We start from the raw sequence: 20427 nt of genomic DNA, 5'->3' as shown, positions 1-20427 counted from the left end.
TACCCTAGGAATGGAATCCGGAACTGAAGCATTAAATAAGATCAAGGAGTTATAAATGATAAAATCATCTGTCCACAAAGCTTGGGCAAAATATCTAAATTCAACTGAAAAAGGAGTTTCTGTTTTGCAATCCAATATCATATGAAAGCAACCTGCATTACAGATGTCATTATACCTCCAACAATTAATTTTCCCATAGTTATATATTAAAGCTGCTTTATGTGGAGTTAAAAAAGCACTGTGAAGAAATTTCCAATTTTATATTTTCCAACAAAGAGAAGTAGATTTTCCCACAGATTGAACAATTAACCATTTATCTTAATCAGAAAAGGCCTCATTAATCTTAAGTAATTCCAAAATAGTGAATCTGTTTAACCAAACTCTTATCTTATTATCTTATAAATTATTGATATATATATATATGAGTTACTATTGCTTCTGAAAAAAAAAATTCAAGTGTCTTTGGAATATGTTTTGTTTGAAAATCCATGGAGATTTTGATTTTATCACTAACATATTTTTATAAGGTTGTATAGTGTACCAATTATTATTTCTAAACAATGTCTTGTAAGAAGATAATCTGTAGTTATGAGCACAGTTAGATCATATTCTGAGTCTAGTGTTCACTCTATTTAATAGAGAGAGAAGATTTGAGAAGGCCAGCCCACTTAGGTTCTTCCTTCCTCTCTTCTTGCACTTAAAAAAAAATGTTGCACTTTATTCATTTGCTTTACTATATTTGTGTTTCCCCCTACTTTATTTTGCTTTTCTTAAAAGTACACAATTTTATTTATTCTGCTGCATTTATTACTGCTTGGTCATAGCCTGATTAAATTGTAACTGTTACTCTAAGTCTTTTGGTTTAAGCACTTGGGCTTCATACAGGCTGTTTTACATTAAGAAGGTTTGTGGTCTGCACTGTTGTGGCAGGACAGGTAGCTTACATCCTTCTAAGCTGGGAATTGCTGATTGAAGGCCCAGTGTCTGCTATTCTAAAAGTGTATTAGTTCTGGCTTAAGCACTTGGGCTTCAGGCCAGTTATTCTACATTAGGAAGGTTTGAAGTCTGCACTCTTGTGGGAGGAGAGGCTGGATTCTGCCTTTCTGAGCTGGAAATTTCTGGTCACAGGCTTATTGTAACTGTTATTTGAACTGTTTCTTTCTGAAATTGGTGTGCCTTGTTGCTGTAGCATAGACCAGATTCAGGTCTGCTGAATCTAGCTTTGTTTGTATAACTTGAGCACTGATCCAGGCCATCTTTTTTTGGAGAAGGTTCTCCTGCACCCTAGTAAGCAGGGGTGTGCAGTTAGAACTTGTCTGATTGAAGACTGCTGGAACAGGGCTCAGTTTTGAGCTTTTTCTGGTTAATTGGGTTGTTGTTGTCTTTTGGCTTTTCCCAGTTAGGGGTCACCACAGCCGGAACTCTGGTCTGCTAATGATTGGCAGTAGATTTTTATGAACGACGAGGTGCCAGCTCGATGTTCAACCTTCAACGAAGGCACGCCCATTTACACATGTCTTTTGAATACCCACCCAACTGTGGGGAGGACATGCAGACTCCACACAGAAGGCAGTCCCTGCACTCCAGCCGAGAATCAAACGGAGGAACCTCTTGCTGTGAGGCAACAACAATACCGCTGCACCACCGTGGAAGTCTACCTTGTTTAAATCAGTTTGTTCATTTTCTATTGTTCTAAATATATATATATATATATATATATATATATATATATATATATATATATATATATAAAAGAAAGTGCACTTTATTCATCTGCTTTTACTGTATTTGTGTTTCTTCCTACTTTATTACTGGGGACATTGACTACAACTCTGATCTGCGATATATAGCAATAAGTATCCTTTTCTGTGCTTTTAAACTGTTTTTTTGAGTATATCTGCTTTATTTCTGAAAAAAATATATATATATATATATATATATATATATATATATATATATTTATATACACTTGTTTCTCACCTTTCTAAGCTAGTATAGTCCAGTTTTCAAGTTAGTGTTGAATTCAGGGCTGTGTTTCAAATCTCTGTGTTTGCCCATACCTTTCTTGGATAGAAGGAAGTTTTTCTGTTCACCTGTGAGAGAGGGGAGCTTTGAGCAGCCTATCTGTCCCTGGAGGAATTGGTTCAGCCCAGAAAGTAGTAGTTTATTGGCCGTTTTGGGCTAATTTCTATCTCTTTCATTTCCCTGCTATAAAAAACGCATTTGCACGGTTTTGCGCACCGGACAGTGCTTGTTAGCTAGGGTAAAACTATTCCCACTCCACAAAGTCTTCTCTTCAATTTTTCCCTTGGAACTAGACAAACTTTCAACTTAAGCATTCAAGCCATTCATTTCTCAGCCCAGCACTTGCTCAAAACTTATAGCAAGCACTTATAAACCCTAGCACTAGACCCTCCTGTACTGTACAGTATGACAAGGCTCTTTATTCTACCTTACCAGCCATCCAGTAAAACAGTTTAGTGTACCTATCCAGGCATGTCCAAAGGGCAGTTTCAGGTGTACTCTCCAGTCCAACTGGTGAATATGAGCATTTTGAGGCAATGTTACAACTGCCTCATGTACACAGACAACACCTTCCTCCTACCACCAAACACTAATACATGAGAAAGATGCAGTTATACAGCCAAACTAGAGGCTAAGCTTTCTCAACCCAAGACTGGATCAGACAGTCAAGAAGAGAAGGGAAATACTTGCATCACACCACCAGTCTTACATAGCCCCATTAAACCAGCACTGGCAAAAAACACACATAAATACATGGAAACATACTCAGAGGCTCTAAATAAAAACCAACAGAGACCTCCAAAGCAAACATCCAAGCAACCTCCACCCGCAACACAAACCATGAAACACATACTTCACAAAACCAGTGTGCCATGCAACCACAGCCCTTAAGGCAAAATAACATACCCAACATACTAGTAACAGGTGACTCTTTAGTCAGGCACACTGACGTCCCACTCACTAGGCTGAATAAGGAGAAGGTTACTGTTAACTGCCTGTCGGATGCCAGGATCTGCCACATAACACAAGCACTCAGGTCACTCCAGAACAAGTACAAATATGACTCTGTCATTTTCCATGTTAGTGTGAATGACCTGAGCCATACCTCCCTGGACTACATGAAAAGAGCTCTCTGATCATGTAGCCCATGCCAGTATGACCCTGACCCTGAGTAGCATCCTGCCCTTACCAAGAATGATACCACGGTATAAAGAAAAAATTCTCGATTTCAACAATTGGCTAAGTTTCTGGTGTCATTAAAAGGGGATCCAGTGTCTGTTTGCCAGGGATGACATGCTCAACAAGCCACGCTGCTTTGCTAGAGCCAGCTTGCATCTGTCACCCTTAGGATTTCAAGTACTTGCCAAGGCTCTTGCCACTCCCATAGGGCCTTTTTTAGGCAAGGCTGAAAAGACAAACCCACCGCCATAAATAGCACAAGTAACAAAAAACTTAGGGTAATGCTACTCAATGCCAGAAGTCTAAACCTCAAACTCCATGCACTCGAGGCACTCCTCAGTATGGAGAAAATCGTATATGTGCAGTAACAGAAACCTGGTTTAAGGCTCCAGAGAGCACCCCAGCACTACCAGGCTACAACTCATACCATACATTTCGGCCACAGAACCCAAACCGAAATAGAAAAGGTGGGGGTGTATCCATATCCATCAAGGATACCCACACCTCCAGGTTAGTGGCAGCGCACGATGCTTCAGAGATCATCCACGTGCAACTAACAATGGGCAAAACTGCAATTCAAATTGTAGCTTGCTACAGATCACCCACCATGTCCCAGGACCCCCATTCCGCATTTCTGGAAACACTGGGAAACATAAAGGTCCTACCAAACACACTAATTGTGAGTGATTTCAATTACCCAAACATTAACTAGGAGAACTACTCAAGTACTAACTCCCTTGCCCAACTTTTCCTAGAATTTATAAACTCAAATGCCCTGGTTCAACTGGCCAACACTCCCACCAGAGGTGACAACATATTGGACCTGTTTATCACCAACATGAGCTACCAGTGTTCCACACGAGGGGTCAACCCCTCGCTGGATAGATCTGACCATAAACAAATCACTTTGGATATCCATATTCCGCCTCCACCCCCGGACAAGAAAGCCACCATGAAAAACTATTCAAAAGCAAACTTCATGTTACTTAAGACCGAGGTTGCAAAGCCCCCATGCTGAAAAATAACACTGTCCAAGCTGCAAAATCCTTTACCAATGCATTCTACGGGCAGCTACTATAATGCATGGATCGTGCCATCCCAAACAGAACCAAGATTCACTCCTCCAAGAAAAGGAAACCAGTCTGGTGGACACCTGCCATAAACAAGCTATACAATAGAAGGAAGAAACTAGTACAGAAAAGAGTAAAATCCCAAGAAGGAAAGACATCCCTGATCAGTATCCGCAAGAAACTACGATCCCTCATAAAATCATCCAAAGTGAGCTTTGAAAGAAAAATTGCCAAGGACTCCAAAGATAACCTCGAGGCATTCTTTAGCTATGTCAAGAATCTAAGTGGCAATGCTCAGATCTGCTCGGAGTTAGTGCAGAATGGCACAAAATACACTGAACCCACTGATATCCCCAACATCCTGGCAGACAGGTTCAGCGGAAACTTCACCCCAAAAGGGCCCATAACCATACCAGAAGAATGTAGAGTCCCTAGACTAGACAGAGGTCCAGGGAAGTAAATTGTGTGGGAAGAAATAGCCAGGGAATTGTAATGGCTAGGTTCATGTTGGCCCTAGGGCCGATAGCCTAGTACCAACCTATGAACATATGAACCCTGAAATCACAGACACTCAGGTTAAAACAGCCCTCTACAAAGCCAAAAACACAGCATAAGTGGGACCTGATGGTGTCCCAGGCTGCGTCCTACATGAGCTCAAAGATGAACTAACCCCTCACCTAAACACACTGTTCAAACTCAGCCTCTCCACAGGCTACATACCTATAGAGTGACACACAGCAACAGTTATTCAGCTCCACAAAGGTGGAGCCACAACAGATCCTGGGAACTATCGCCCTATAAGCCTGACTAGCTTGGTCTGCAAGGCTATGGAGCGCATCATCATGGAACTCATTAACAGAGACAGTGGGAACCTCCAAACACTGGACCCTATCCAGTTTGGCTTTACTAAGGGCAGATCATCCCTCCTAAACCTGGTGGACTTCTTTGAGACAGTTACCAAGGCTATAGATGAGAGAAAGGTGGTACACCTACCTAGACCTTGCTAAAGCCTTCAACACCATTCGCCATTCTGGTATTATAGACAAGCTCACCAGCCTGAACATAAACCTCTACATCACAAGATGGATTGCCAACTGGCTCATGGACAGAACCCACATGGCGAGAGCAGCAGGAGCTAGGTCCGACTCAAAACCAGTTACAAGTGGCATTCCCCAGGGCTCAGTCTTAGGACCCCTCCTGTTTGGCATATACTTCTCAGAGGTACAGGCAAGCACAGGAGGACTATGGCTGACCAAGTTCACAGATGACTGAAAACTAGGGGCTATAATTGACTATCCGGCTGACACAGACATCCTCCAAAAGGGTCTCAATGAGATGGATACCTGGTGTCAAAATCATGGTTTCAAGCTAAATGCCAAAAAGTGCATAGTCATCCCCTTTGGAAAAAACAAAATACCCACAAACTACCACATAGGTGATAGTCCCCTAAATATGGAAGACGTAATATGGAATCTGGGGACCCAAGCAGATAGTAATCTCACCTTTAATAATCACATTGCCAAACTGGTTAGAGAATCCTTCTACATGGCCCACCTAATCACAAAAGGGTTTGCATCCAGATCAAAAGAGGTCATTGTGCCCCTCTACTCATCACTCATCAGACCCATCTTAGAGTACAACACCCCATTTGGGATGTACCTTACAAGACACCTGCAACAGCTGGAAATACCAGAGAAGTACCTCACCAAGATGATCACTGGCCTCAATCAGATGCCCTATGCAGCTCAACTGAAGAAACACCAGTTGTATTCGGTTGCATACCACCTACTCAGAGATGATATCTGCCTGATATACAAGGCCATGTCAACCCAGAATTGATGACATGCTCCACATAAAGAAAACCTTATCCCCTCAAGCCACACACTCTAGGGATCTAAACCTCATCACAACAATAAATAGGATGTGCCAGAGGGATAGATTTCTGTCCCAGAGACTTCCCATGCTTTGGAACAAGATCCCAATCTACATTAGGCAGAGCTCTTCGCTAACACTCTTCAAAAGAAACCTTGACGAGTAGATGGGAAACAGAAAGTTTACCTTGAGGATCACTTCAGTGGCTCTGCTGAACAGAGGCACATGGAACTAATCTAAGGGGGCAGCGAAAGCCAACACATTCTGGCTAGGCTTATAAATGCCTTCGGACAGATAGCCTAGTACCCACCTATGAACCTGTGTGATTTATTTCCAATTATGAATTTATGACAAAAGATTAAATTTGCATCTGTAAAGTATAGCATTTTGTTTATATTAAAAGTTCCCAAACAACCCACAGTATTTGATATAGGGAACAAATAATGCAACAGATCTTTAACTGTACAATTATTATTCATGAATATTTTAAAATTTATAAGATTGTAATCAGTGAGGGGAGCGGAAAAGTATATATACATATATATATATATATATTTATATATATATATATATTTTTTTTTTTCTTTTCATTTAAACACAAATCTTTCAAAATCCACTAAAATGTATTAATTACAAATTTAGAGAAAATTCTGCAACATAGCTGCTATTATTTATTAATCTTTCATGAATGGATTCCAAGAGGATTGATAAGATGAATTTAACCATAGAGATACTAAATTGAGCATTGTGGATTAGGCATATAATTCAACATTTGGAAAACACAATCCACCTTCCTGACAACTTTTAACATGCCAGTGAAAGTATATATTTGGTTTATTGGGTAATCAGAGACAATTAAGAAGAGCAGAATTTAATTTCTTAAACATTTTTAGGAGGCAAAATAGTGATTGTAGATAGAAAATAATTTTTGGTAGGATTGTCATTTTTTTATTAAAGTAAGTCTATCTTTCATTGTAAAAAATGCTGTTAGTAATTATTTTAGTAACAGTGTTTATTAAATTACTTTACTGCTTTTGAGTAGATTTATTTATAATTGCAAAATAATTAATTTGTGAATTGTCCAAATAAAATACTTATAGTTTCTTAAATAATTATTAATTTTTTTGAATATGTTTCTGTTTTATCAGGGTTAAAAATTAAACCTGATGCTTTTTCAAAGTAATTAATAGATATAGTTAAATTTTCTATTGAAACTTCAACATCACCACTTGTTATTAAAATGTCATCTGCAGATAATTGAATTTTACAGGAATAGCATTCATCGATCGAGAATTCTTGAATTTTATTATTAGATGGAATAAAGTTTGCAAAAGTTTCAGTTGCTAGAGTAAATAATAGAGGTGACAGGGGGCAACCCTGTTTTTTACTGTATAATATTTTGAAAGAGGTAGAAAGAAAACAGGCAATGTTAATAAAAGAGAATGAATATAGATAAGATTTATAAAATCTAGGGAAAATTCATATTGTTTAAGTGCTTTGAACAAATAATTTCAACTAATAGAATCAAACACCTTATTTATACTAAGACTTATTATAGTTTGTTCTTTTTTGTTTTTTATTAGCCAGACCTATTAATGTATTAAGCCTAATTATGCTATCTTGAACCTTTCCTATGTAGTATAAAACCAGGCTGATCATAATTTACTAATCCTGGCATAATAAGCTTCAGTCTTTTTACAAGAATAGATATAAATAGTATAGTAAGTTAGAATCTTTCTTTGATTTCAAGATAGGAGATATCAGGGAATATTTCCAGGAGGGGGGGGGGGGTTATTTACATATGTCTAACTTGTTCCAAACCTTTTTAATAGGATATTTAAAATATTCTCTGGGAATATTTTGTATAATTCTGGGATTATGCCATCACAACCAGGGACTTTATTTGGTTTAAGAATATTAATTTGATCTTTTAACTACTTAAAAGAGAATGACTTATCACATTTGGATCTTTGTACTTTGGTTAATTTAAATTGTATATTGTCTTTCAAAATGTCATCTGTTATGTTGTTGATTTTTATGTCTATCTGTTATTATTTTTTTTCATAATAATTCCTTAAGCATTCTCATATGTCTTTTAAATCAGTAACTTTTTTTGTATCACCTTGTTTGATAATGATTTCTTTAATATTATTAGTTTTTACTTTTTTTCATAGATCTTACGGCCACCCCTTGTAAGCGTTTTTGGGTTTATTGAGTACGTTTATAATTTTAACTTTTCCAGATGTATTGATATTGTAGGGTGAAGTACATCAGGATATTTCTTATTTAATATTTTCAACTCAATGTTTGCTGGTTTATCATAAAGTTTTAAATTGTATTTTAATTTATGTATATTAGACTGCAAAGACTTCAACTTCTTCTCCCACTCTTTTTTACATATGTACCAATTTTAAATTTTTTTCATATACATAAGGTTTTAAAGAATCATAGAAAAGTACTTATGAAACTTATCCTTTATTATTAATTTCAGTGTATTGATCTAGTTCTTTTTGACACCATTCTTTAAAGTCTTTTAATTTTACTATATAAGTGGGATTCTCTGATAGTAAATCAAATTACTTTGCCTTAACATTAACATAAACATAATAGCATTATGGTCAGGTAAAGGACATGGAGTTATCAATACATCTTCAATTTTAGTAAATAAACTACAAGAAGGACAAACTGTATCAGTGTTTGTCTGGGGGCTAAATCTATAAGCATAATTTGTAAAGGTAAGACAGTTAGTTGACTTAATATCACAGGTATCTCTCTAAAGTTGAGAATTAATAAAATGATCTAAGTGTTTAGCTATTAAGGATAGCTTAGAAACCATATTAGTAGTTGTGTTTTACTAGAAAGAATACAGTTAAAATCTCCTGCAGTAATCAATTCACCTCTTGTATATAAGGTTATGATATCCAAATATCCCTTAGCAACTTTGGCTCTAATTCCAGGTTTCCAGTAAGAATTCACAAACGTATACATTTTTTTGTCAATTTCTACTACTGCTAAACCCAACATATCATTTTTATCTGCATATGTTTTTAATATTATAGGCATAGAAAATGAATTTCTCCAAAGAATAAGAGTGCCTCTACTTTTTGATTTAAAATGAGAGCTCACAAGAGTTGAATAGTCTTTTAACATCACTCTAGCTACATCTTCAGATAAATCCATTTCTTGTAAGAAAATTGTGTGAGCTTTATGCAGTTCTAAACATTTGTTTAAGCTAGTCCTCTTCAATGGATTATTAAATCCATTGATGTTTAATGAGAGATAATTATATGCTGAGATTCATAAGAACATGTACATGTACTGATTTAAGATGATATAGCTTAAACTGCAATAACCAAGTACTGATAATTGCTGTTAAGGACAGATACAAAAAAATCAAACTTGTTTACATTTAAACCACCCATTATAGAAGACAAATTCCCTGATTTGATGATGCATTCATACAAATCACCCAGCAACCAACCCATCCCAATGTCACCAAGCTAAACAGTTGCTACAGCTTCTTAATTTAAAACAATATTATTAATTATAACTATTTAGAGCACACTCAAGTCATGTTAAAAGGAAAAACAATATAAAGTATTAATTTGAGAAATATTAATATTTAAGATCATAGAAATGTAAAGTTGGAAATATTAGTGATAATGATATTATGTATTTTTTAATATATCAAAAATGTCAGAGAAATAATGCATTTCAAATTTCTCTATCTGATCAAGGCATTTTCTGTAGTTATTTCTTCTAATTAATTCTACTATAGAAAATGCTATAAATTAGTATTTAAACATTATATGGAGGAAATAAGACTGACACCACCTATACCATATTAACCTGTAGACATTATAATACCAGTACATATCAAGATGACTTATCATAAAACTTTTACAACTCATTTTATAACATGGATGAAAAGGTAAAAGTAGTAGAATATGGAAATATAATTAAAGGGTGCTATAATTTAAAATGACATATTTGTGTATAAGGTATGTGCTTATATATGCATAATATATTTACATGGATATGCATACATATAACTGTGTGCATGTGCTTGTAAATTATGAGTAGACACTTGATATGTATATTAACAGTTAAGAGAGTGAATATGTTCTATGTATCTATGCATGAGAGCAAATATGCAAATGAGTCAGTGGTTTTAAGTGAATGTTTGTATTATGAATGTATGTATTTCACTATCAATACTTCTAGCACTTTGAATATACATTTAACATCTAACTTCTATACAGGCAGCATTCTTGTATGATTATACCTTAAGTATTATATACTTACAAATTCTCTTATAGTACTTTCCATTACCATATTGTGAAATGTGCAGATCAAGTTTTTGTATTCATCGTACCAATGGAAGGAGAAAAATGATTGAAATGAGCAATTAAGGCAATAGATGCTGAGCAGATCAAGGTGTTTGAAGTATCTTCTCTAAACTGTTTCATGTAGCACAGAAGACAATAGCTTATATTAAAGTATAAGTACAGTAATGTATATAAATGCTGTTATATGCAAATTAATATCTATATAGAAGTCAAATAAATATATTTCCCTCAGAGAAAGTTTATAATCACTGTTAATAGTTTCCAGTCAAATGTCTGTGAAAATCATTTTGTATAGAAAAAGAATTTTATAGCAACCAGTGTACAGAGATGTGAACCATATATTATCCCATATAAAATATGCTAACTTTCTGTATATGCTTGTTTCATTTGCATTTTAGTAATGAAGTGTTCCCTGTGTTTAACCTTTCAGTTTTATTCAATTACACAGCTCATTAGGGCATCACATCAAGTTTTACATTTTACAATTGCATTTCAAGGAAAGCATTGGGACAACTGTATACTGAAGTAGTGCCAAAAATGATGGGGGTATTTAGTTTTGTAGGCATTTAGTTATACCTGTGTAAACACATCTGTAGACCTCTTACTTTTGAATAGACAAGTGTGTGCTGTGTAAGCATGTATTACAATCTGAGTGTATTTTTGCATGTGGATATCCTTATGTATATAGAATTGCAAAGTAGCATCATTTATTTAAGTACAGATGCTTAATCTGTATCTTACCAACTTTCAGATGATTAATAGCTCTCTATAACAATATCTGAATACACTTCTAGGTGTCATGTATGGCACAAGTCATTCTCTTTTTACTGTGCTATCAGCTTCATTCATGCTATGCATTTGTAAGTATTCTGTATTCCACCAACAGGCTTGATGCTTAACTACATCTTTTTGTTATATCTCAAATCTTCCATTATCTGTGGATCATTCATGGTCAATGTGCTTGTTATTTTTTTATGAGATTAAACCTATTGGTGCACCACTGTGTATTGCAAGAAGCAGATCAGTATTTTACTTATTATATCTTATTTAATGAAACGATCTATTCTTGTTCATAGGGTAATAGGTTGGTAATAGGCTATCGGCCCTAGGGGCTATACAAGCCTAGCCATAACATTTGCCCAGCTATTTTTCCCAGGAATTTTACTTCCGTGGTCCACTGTCTAGCAGGCCGACTGATGTGTGATCCCTGGGGTGAATTTCCGATCTCCCATCCGGTCATTTAGGTTCCTTTTTAAGGTGAAGAATATGTATTCAGAGGGAGCTCAGGTAGAAAATACCAGCTAGCCCTTGAACAATGCAAAAACTTAGAAAATGTCAGAAATATAAGACATAGCTAGCCAAGAAGTTAATGATTTGTACTTGCATAAATGAAATATGGATAAGAAACAATACATTAGGTCATTGTATCAGTTAAGGAAAGTAACCTTTTAAAATATCAGGACTCACAATGACAAATCCTGAAATAATCAAAAATTCAGTCTGACAGTGTATAAGTGTTTGTGTGTACAATATATCAGGTAGCATGTTACAGAAACAGAGAAACTGTAGAGGAAATTCCATTACTGTAATAGGTGGTACTTTATCGGAAATATTCTGCATAACAGTAACTGTCTAATTCATTATTATTGAAGTGATATTGTTTTTTTCAGCTTCTTTCATGACGCATCAAAACCAGTAATATTGTTTTAAGCAAACATTTTCATCACTATAAATGACATATTCTTCTGTACTGTGATGATCTGCTGCATCAGAATATTGTATTCACGCTGTACTTACATAAAGGATACTACTTTCACTGAACTGTAATTAGGATAACCACAAGATGTCACCAAACAGAGATTGTGTCTTTAAGACTGTAGTTCTCTTTTTTTTCTTCTAACCACTGCATTCTTCTTTCCTTTACTTCTTTTCATTATTCCACTTTTTAAAATATAATGAACATAAAAACTATAAGGATATGTTTTAAAATTAACTAGATTAATTTTAAACGTTCTATTTTTGTGTTTCTGCTGCTCGTTTTAACATTCTAAACGTTCACTTCCTGTAAATTTGGTTAGAGCTCAAAATGCATTTCCTGCAGCAGAGGCAGCTTGAACATTGAATCTAGACTGTTATAAGTTGAAGAACAGCTAGAGGTATGTGGAAAAAAATTCTAAAAGCAGTTTAACTAACAATAGGTGGGAAAATGGACTGAAAAGAAACAGTTATTGTGAAAAACATTCAGTAGCATCTCTAATTCTTTAAATAGGAACCCAAGTAATGAACAAACACCACACAAGTTAAACTTATTAAAAGATAGTAAAGTAATGTATATATAAATGACTTTCATACAGCCAAAACCACTCAACACAACACCTACTGCACATAGATAAAACTTATTACATGCAACCACGTTCAGCAGATAGAATAACCAAAAATAAAAAAAAAAACATTACTTGAAATTATGTATAGAGAGTATATATAAATGAAGTGCATTAAGTAAACATGTTAATATACCCCCACATACACATTACTGTTTATATTACAAAATAATGTTTGAGAAGTTGTTGTTGTTGTGTCTTTCGGCTTATCCCGATTAGGGGTCGCCACAGCGGAACTCCGGTCTGCTAATGTTTGGAAGTGGATTTTTACTTGCCGGGTTACCAGTCCTGATGCACAACCTTCCATAAAGGCATGCCCATTCATGCATGCCTCCACACAGAAGATGCTCTAGCTGAGATTCGAACAGGATAACATCTTGCTGTGGGGCGACAACGCTACCGCAGCACCATTAACAAAATAATGTTTGAGAAGATTTAAATAAAATAATAGAGCCTTATAAATAACATTTATATATATGTATATATATATATATATATATATATATATATATATATATATATATGTATATATGTATTCATACACACACTGTCTCAAATACTGTCAGTACACCCCCACCACATACTCACTACTTTCTGTGTTTGAAAATAATGTTGGAGATAATTAAAATAAAATAATAAAGGGATTTATAAGTAATAATTATAATTACACACACACATATATATATATATATATATATATATATATATATATATATATATATATATATATATATACATACTATTTCACACACTATTTAGAAGGTATATTGATAATGTATACATTTTTTTGTTTACCTTGCATTTGATTATGAACTGTAATAGATGACAAAACTGAATACCCGTGAGAAAGCTATTTAGGCAGAATAGAAAATAACAACATTACTATTTTTTTTTTACCATTTTTGTCATTCGAAGACCAGACATTTCTTGTTGGTTGTCTTTTTAAGATGATGATAGTCCGATCCATATTTTGTTATTAATCAAAATGTTTCTTTTTCTGAGAAAAGTGCACTGCATCTTCTAGAGAATTAAAAGTTTTCTGACGTTCTGGTAAAAAGATCTGAATTCTGACTGGAAAATTAGTTGAGCTTTAATGTTTAGCTTCTTTAAGTCTTTTGGAATAGAATACATGCTTTCCTTTTGGTCATAACAAATATGGTATATTCATTGTCAAACATGATAGCGTTATTTATTTTTATCAGAGAATTAGCCCAAGCAGTCTTTAGCACAAGGTCCTTGTCTTGGATGGAGAGAAACTTTACAATAATAAATCTGTGGACCAGAGGATTTTTCTTCAAAAAAGAAGTTGGAAATAATTTATGGGCTGTCTGAATATCAAAAAAGAGACAGCTTCTGGTAGATTTAGAATTTTAAGCATCCCGTTAGTTAAAAAACACAACATATTGTCTCCTTCTTCTTTTTCTGGTATTCCATATATCCTAATATTATTTCTTCTAAATCTGCTTTCTAGGTGCTCTAGTTTTTCCATAAACAAAGTATTTTGTTTTAACAGGAATTCTGTATGATTCTTATTCCCCGCCATTCTGCTCTCCAGGCCATTTAATGTGTCTTATGTTGCTGAATTCTGAACAGATTGTTGTTTTATGATCTCTTGAACATTTCTCTTTATTTCTTGGACTCTTCTTTTATATTGTCTATTTTGATCTGATTTGTCTTGAGATTTCACTTTGGAGTGGCTCAATGTTACAACAGTCTATAAAACTCCTGACAGGAAAAAATATAAACACTTGATTTTTCTTTCAAATAGTCATCCAGGTATGTTTAAAAGATTCAAAATGCATTAGAAGATATGCTTTTGTTAAGTATGTATAACCAAATCCTGTTAGAAAAAAGAAAATAAGGCAGAGCTAAGACTTTTTGCTGTCAGCAGTTTGCCATGTTGGCCATCACCCCCCTTGTTTTCTGTTCTTGATCCCATCTGCCAACTCCCCTTTATCTTTCACCTTTGCTACCCTCACCATCTTTGTTTCCTTGTGCTTGCCTACTTTGCCTCCTCTTTAACACCACATTTCCTTCACCATCTTGAAGATCCTATCACTGACATCTTGTTCTACTGCAACATCAGACATGTCCGCTTTTTGCATTTTTACCTTCTCCTAACATCACTGTAACATTGCAATCTTTGTCCCTGATGGATTCCCATAGCTTGTCTGGATACCCATTTTGTTCCCCATCTCCTAACCTATCCTCAGTCCTCTCCTTTGACATGTACTTCACTGTACTAAAATGCCACACTGTTGTCTTTGTCTTTGTATTTTAGCCTTCCTCTAACAAAACAACATAATGGCATAATCCCCATAAGCTAATACTGCATTAATCTGGACATCTCTGCCCCCTTTTGCATTAGTTAGGACTAAATCCAGAAGTCTATCCCTTCTCTTAAAATAACGAATCAGTTGACTGCACCCTCATGGACTTGTGCCTTCAGGAATCTGGGATCAGTGAAATTGGATTTAACTAGATGGTAGCTCTGTTATGCGCTTTATTGAGTTCTTTGAGAACACTGGGTTTGTTCTCCTCTTGTGTCTTTACCTGCAGACCATTGCCTTCCATTGATTCCTTCACAGCTGAATGACCTGAATGACATGCGGAATTGTAGCTCATTACACTGAGTGCACACACCTAAGCTGTGCTGCTAGGAGAAGGTGTTGCACACATATGACACTGATATTGACTCTTGTCACTGACACTAATACAAATTAAATTCCCCTCTGTGCTTTTCCAGTGTGCATAAAAACTGCACTTTTTAATCCATCTGACCACCTTTTGAATAAATAAGATAAATATAAACTGTGCTACAATAGAATTATGTTACTATGTACTTTAAATTAATCTGCATGTATGCTGCAAAACCTTCTTGCAAATTTAGGTTTTTAAAGCAGGGATATGCCATCATTTTGAATGTGTGGAAAATTATTACATATAAAATTATGGGAAATGCACTATGTGTTTTCCCATTCTGCCCTAACTGACCCAACACCCATATAGCCAATCATTTTACATATGACTTACCCCCCCCCCCCTTAAACTGCTGGGATTGCAACTTGTCAATGTCAGTCGCATGTTCCTGCATTGCCATTCTCTAGCATATCAGCACTGCAATGGATTGAACAACCTCTAATTGCCCCAGGATGAGTGAGCTGGTGATGACTAATGACAACCCTCCTTCTCAGCTGACTATTCCTAATCAAGCCATGGTCACCTCAGTCACTATCAGAACTTTATCCATACGTGACATAGACCTGGCCTGCAATTACTGGAGACACCACAAAATATAAATAAAAGCACATCCTTTAGATGAAAATACACACATATAATCAGAAACTGTTTTCAAATTCAAAATCAGGTTTTGACATCAGTAACATCTATACAACTTATTGCCTTGTACATGTCTAGTTCTTGAAATTACTTTTGGATAGTTTTTATAACAGTCTAAAATAACCACAAAGACACTCTTGTAGCCATGCGTAGAAGCAACAAATAAAGGAATGTCTAAGTCCTTTTAATGCCTAGTTCTCCTTTACCATACACTTAAAATAATTTTGTATTAATTTATGAATATTTTCTACATTTCTATGTTATAGATGCAATGAACTTAATGCTGTTGAGACTGATATCAGAGCAGAGAAGAGAATCTTCAAAAATCAATAGACTTTGTATAAATACTTATTTCATTCTTTCAATCTGCGGCTATCTACATTAGCTAATTCAAGGCTGCAGGTGATCTAGAGGCTATTAACGATCCTAAATAAGTCAGGGAAAGGTTGAAAAAGGCCCAAGGACACAGACACACACACACACACACACACACACACACACACACACACACACACACACACACACACACAGACACACACACACACACACACACACACACAGACACACACACACACACACACACACACACACACACACACACACACACACACAATCATTCAGTCTCATTACACATATACCTACCAGAAATTAAGATTATTTCCAGTTCACTTTTGCGATAAGAAAGGAAATTAGGGAAGCCAAGCAAAGTTAAGTAGCAACCTTAACCGTGTACTACTGTGCTGCCAATTAGCGTACTTTTCAAAAATAATGCAATTAACTGAATGTATAACTAAATTCAGTTCATTGTGAGAGTTCACAGTATTGTCCCGCTCTGATAGTACAAATACCAGCCAGGCTTTAGTCATAGACAATTCATCTTCTGACAACATTGCAGATGAAATGTTTTTTTTTTTATTTTAAGAGTTCTTACTGCCTAATTCATCTTTGATGAAGTTAGCCTTCTATGAACTCAGGAGGCTGCAGGTGATAATGACTGACTGTGGTGGTTTCCTTCTCTTCAGGGTGCAGTTTCTGCTTTCCTAACATTTGACATGTAGCCAGGCAATGAGAATACCTAATGAGTGTGTAATGGACATTGGAAGTTTGGTAAATATCCAGCTCTGTTCAGCTGTCAGTCTTGCAGAAATAAGCATCTGATATTAAAAATCTGTCCTTCACTCCCTCCCTTGCCCCTCAGTAGCTGAAATAATAGCTAGAAGTACAGCTTTAATTATTTATTTGAATTATTGGAGAATAAAACACTGTCAATAATCTTGTCTTATTTTCTTAATATGTATTATTCAATCTCAAGGTATCTAAAACCTTGGTAGATTGCTACTCAAAACAGTGACACTGTGACATTTCCAAGGTGGAAAAAAAAATGCTTTTGCTGGGTGCAAGACCTTTCCCCTCCAGTTTCAGACTTGGGAGGGGATCCAGATCCCCAAATTATATATATATATATATATATATATATATATATATGGGTCTACTTTGTTTCACCTAACTTCCAATTCACTGGATAAATAGGCTATTGCAGCTTCAGAAATGAATACTGATACTACATTTGCAGTTAGAAGGTAAGTGCACTGTTTCACAAGCCACAGATTGCTAAAATTACAGAAAATATTTTTTTTCTCTTCACTCTGTGTAAAACCTTTTTCTGTCCACAAGTTTCAGTTGTGGAGTGATCAGTTATAGAGAAGAATTGCCCAAAATACCCAATGACCTAGCTATATTTTGCTGGCCACAAGTCTCTCTTCTCTCCTGGAAATTTTGACATAGTTTACATCATGTCATCTTATGCCTAAATAGAAAGGTCTGCACAGTAATTGTGTCTCTGCACGTTCTACCATATAAGCCCAACTTATATCTGCTGCCTTTTCAACGTTGCTGGAACCTGATTTGTTTAAGGCAATAAGTAGCCAGCATACTTACCACTTATCTATGAATCTCACATTAACTTTCATGTCTTCAGCGAATCATCATAACTTATATTATGAAAGCAAAAGTTACCTGCAAAATTCCCAGAGTGTACCCATATGGCGTCTTAAAAAAATCCCTGTAACTTGTATGGAATGAGCTATACATACTTTGGTTTGCATAGGTATGATAAGGCCATGCATGCTTCTCAGTTCTTTGTGAGTGGACAACACATGTTAATTCCTGTGCAATGTCCTGATAAAGTGACCAGCAATCTTTTGATGAATGAAACCATGGAAAGCCAACTGTTGACAGTACCATTTGCACTGGTGCCAAATTGCAGTGCTCCCTGATGAGAAACAGCGATGCTAAAGGCTATAGTATGATGCTGTGTAACAGCTGTTATATTACTGAGCATCTATGCTGTATGCAGTGACAATGTTTTTCCTTGCTTTGTCCATTTATAGTATGTCACATGCTTCCTAATATCATTAGGACTCGCTTTAACTTCCTGCTTGATATGCATATCATGCAGCCATTTTCAAAATACCTTCTGTTGTGAATCAAGAAAAAGTGCAATATTCTTCATTGTGCAGTTTGAGATGACAAGGGATTCCTTGTTTTTTATATTATAAAAGTAAATTCAAATAAGTAAAATTTAAGCAAAACATTGTTAGTGTATATGAATAATTTTAAGGAGTACTATCTGTTGGAAAATCATCTAACAATATTCGCATAATTAACATGTTTCTTTAATGTTCACTTTTCCTTTGTGGCAGGGTTTTATGATGGAATTAACATCTCATCAAGGAAATGTAGGCAATGTTTTGCACGTTGGCAGTCAATTGTTATCTGAAGGCAAACTTTCTGAAGATGAAGAAAATGAAATTCGGGAGCAAATGAACTTGTTAAATTCCCGATGGGAAAATCTCAGGGTAGCCAGCATGGAAAGACAAAGCAAGTAAGTAATGCATGAAAGCTCTGTAAAATAATTATTTCTTTTGTCACAATTTACACTTCAGCATATAACTGATTACATGGAAGGGCAGCTGAACAAGAAGGCATACAGTGCTGAGAAGCTACATTAACAACCTTTCTGAAGAATTGTTAATGAATTTAGTCAATGTGATGGGACACATTCTGAACTATTCAATCTTTGCCACAATGTACATGGCCATCTCTCAGACTTAAACTCCTTGGGTTTTATTAATGTTTCTTTTTGGAAAGTATACCTTGAAAGACATTCACTTCCAAAGGATACAGAAATTTATTTTGTCTGATATCAGAAAACTATAATTTACTTGTTGGCCTTTCATCTATTTAAACTTGTTCATGTTTAGTCATGCCTAACAAACAAGTAAAGACACATTTTCTTATGACAGTTGAAGTAAAACTAAAATATAAGTAAGTGAAAAAAATTTAACATAAGCAAGTAAACTCAAAGTGCACTTTGATTTCCATGACAAGCTTTATAAAAAGTTTCTGAAGGGTACCTATCAAACTTTAAAGCCTACTTACAAGGCATTATTGTAGTCAAACACATTTCGTTGAAAGTAGCAACTCTTGTAAATAAGTTGTTCCAGTGGCATAGACGATAAAGCCCTGACTGTAGCTCAGGTGATGAGGGTTTGATTAGAGGTTCAGACAACTGACTTAGAGGCAGCAGGATTGGGTGTTACCATCCCTTGGCAGAGGGTGGTTCTGTAGGCATCTACTGTGATGATCCCTTGTGGATGCTGGGGACATCAAGCTGGTCCAAAGGGAGGAAAAGGTGGAGACACAGAGATTGGGTAATATGCCACACATTTCTACTGCACACCCACCCCATGGACACAACCATATGTTCTGCAAGGGAGGGGGTAAGAGTGAAACAGGGCATGTCATAAAATAAGGAAAAAATGGCTTGAAGCAGGACATCCTTAAGATGCTCTCTAGTCCCTACTCAAATTCTAGCATTGGACCTGGGGATTGATTGGAGTGCTGATAGATCCACCAAAGGATATGGACACTGGACAGCTGCCAAAATGAAAGAAGGGAGAAAACATAACTTAAAAAACTCTTGCAAATTATAAAAATAGAAGTCTTGAGTTCACATACATGGACTTCAGCAGAAACTATTAACAGTGTGCTTACTGATGACTAGTAGGATTGCTGGTCTTTGTGTAGTTGCATTATATTTCAAAGTTCATAAAACTGTGTCTAATAGAGAGTAGACACTGGAATCAAATATATAATAGACAACACATGTAACATGCACTTAAAGAGAATATGAACAAGCAGCGGATGGCA

At 35.6% G+C, this 20427-nt stretch overlaps 1 protein-coding gene across 9 annotated transcripts in view; it reads left to right on the top strand.

Moving 5' to 3' along the window:
- The window catches only part of DMD (dystrophin), a 9298038-nt gene that overhangs the window by 2207714 nt on the left and 7069897 nt on the right, over positions 1-20427 (top strand). For all 9 annotated transcript variants that reach the window (XM_044072398.1, XM_044072396.1, XM_044072400.1 and 6 more), the window contains one exon: positions 18918-19099. In XM_044072398.1, the coding sequence (XP_043928333.1) occupies positions 18918-19099 (182 nt within the window). The remainder of the gene's footprint in view (positions 1-18917; positions 19100-20427) is intronic.

Source organism: Protopterus annectens, chromosome 5.part0 (assembly GCF_019279795.1).
Source record: "Protopterus annectens isolate FY-2018-M chromosome 5.part0, PAN1.0, whole genome shotgun sequence".
Lineage (NCBI taxonomy): Eukaryota > Metazoa > Chordata > Ceratodontiformes > Protopteridae > Protopterus > Protopterus annectens.
The sequence above is the reverse complement of the archived record's forward strand: the minus strand, read 5'-3'. Positions and strand labels throughout refer to the sequence as shown.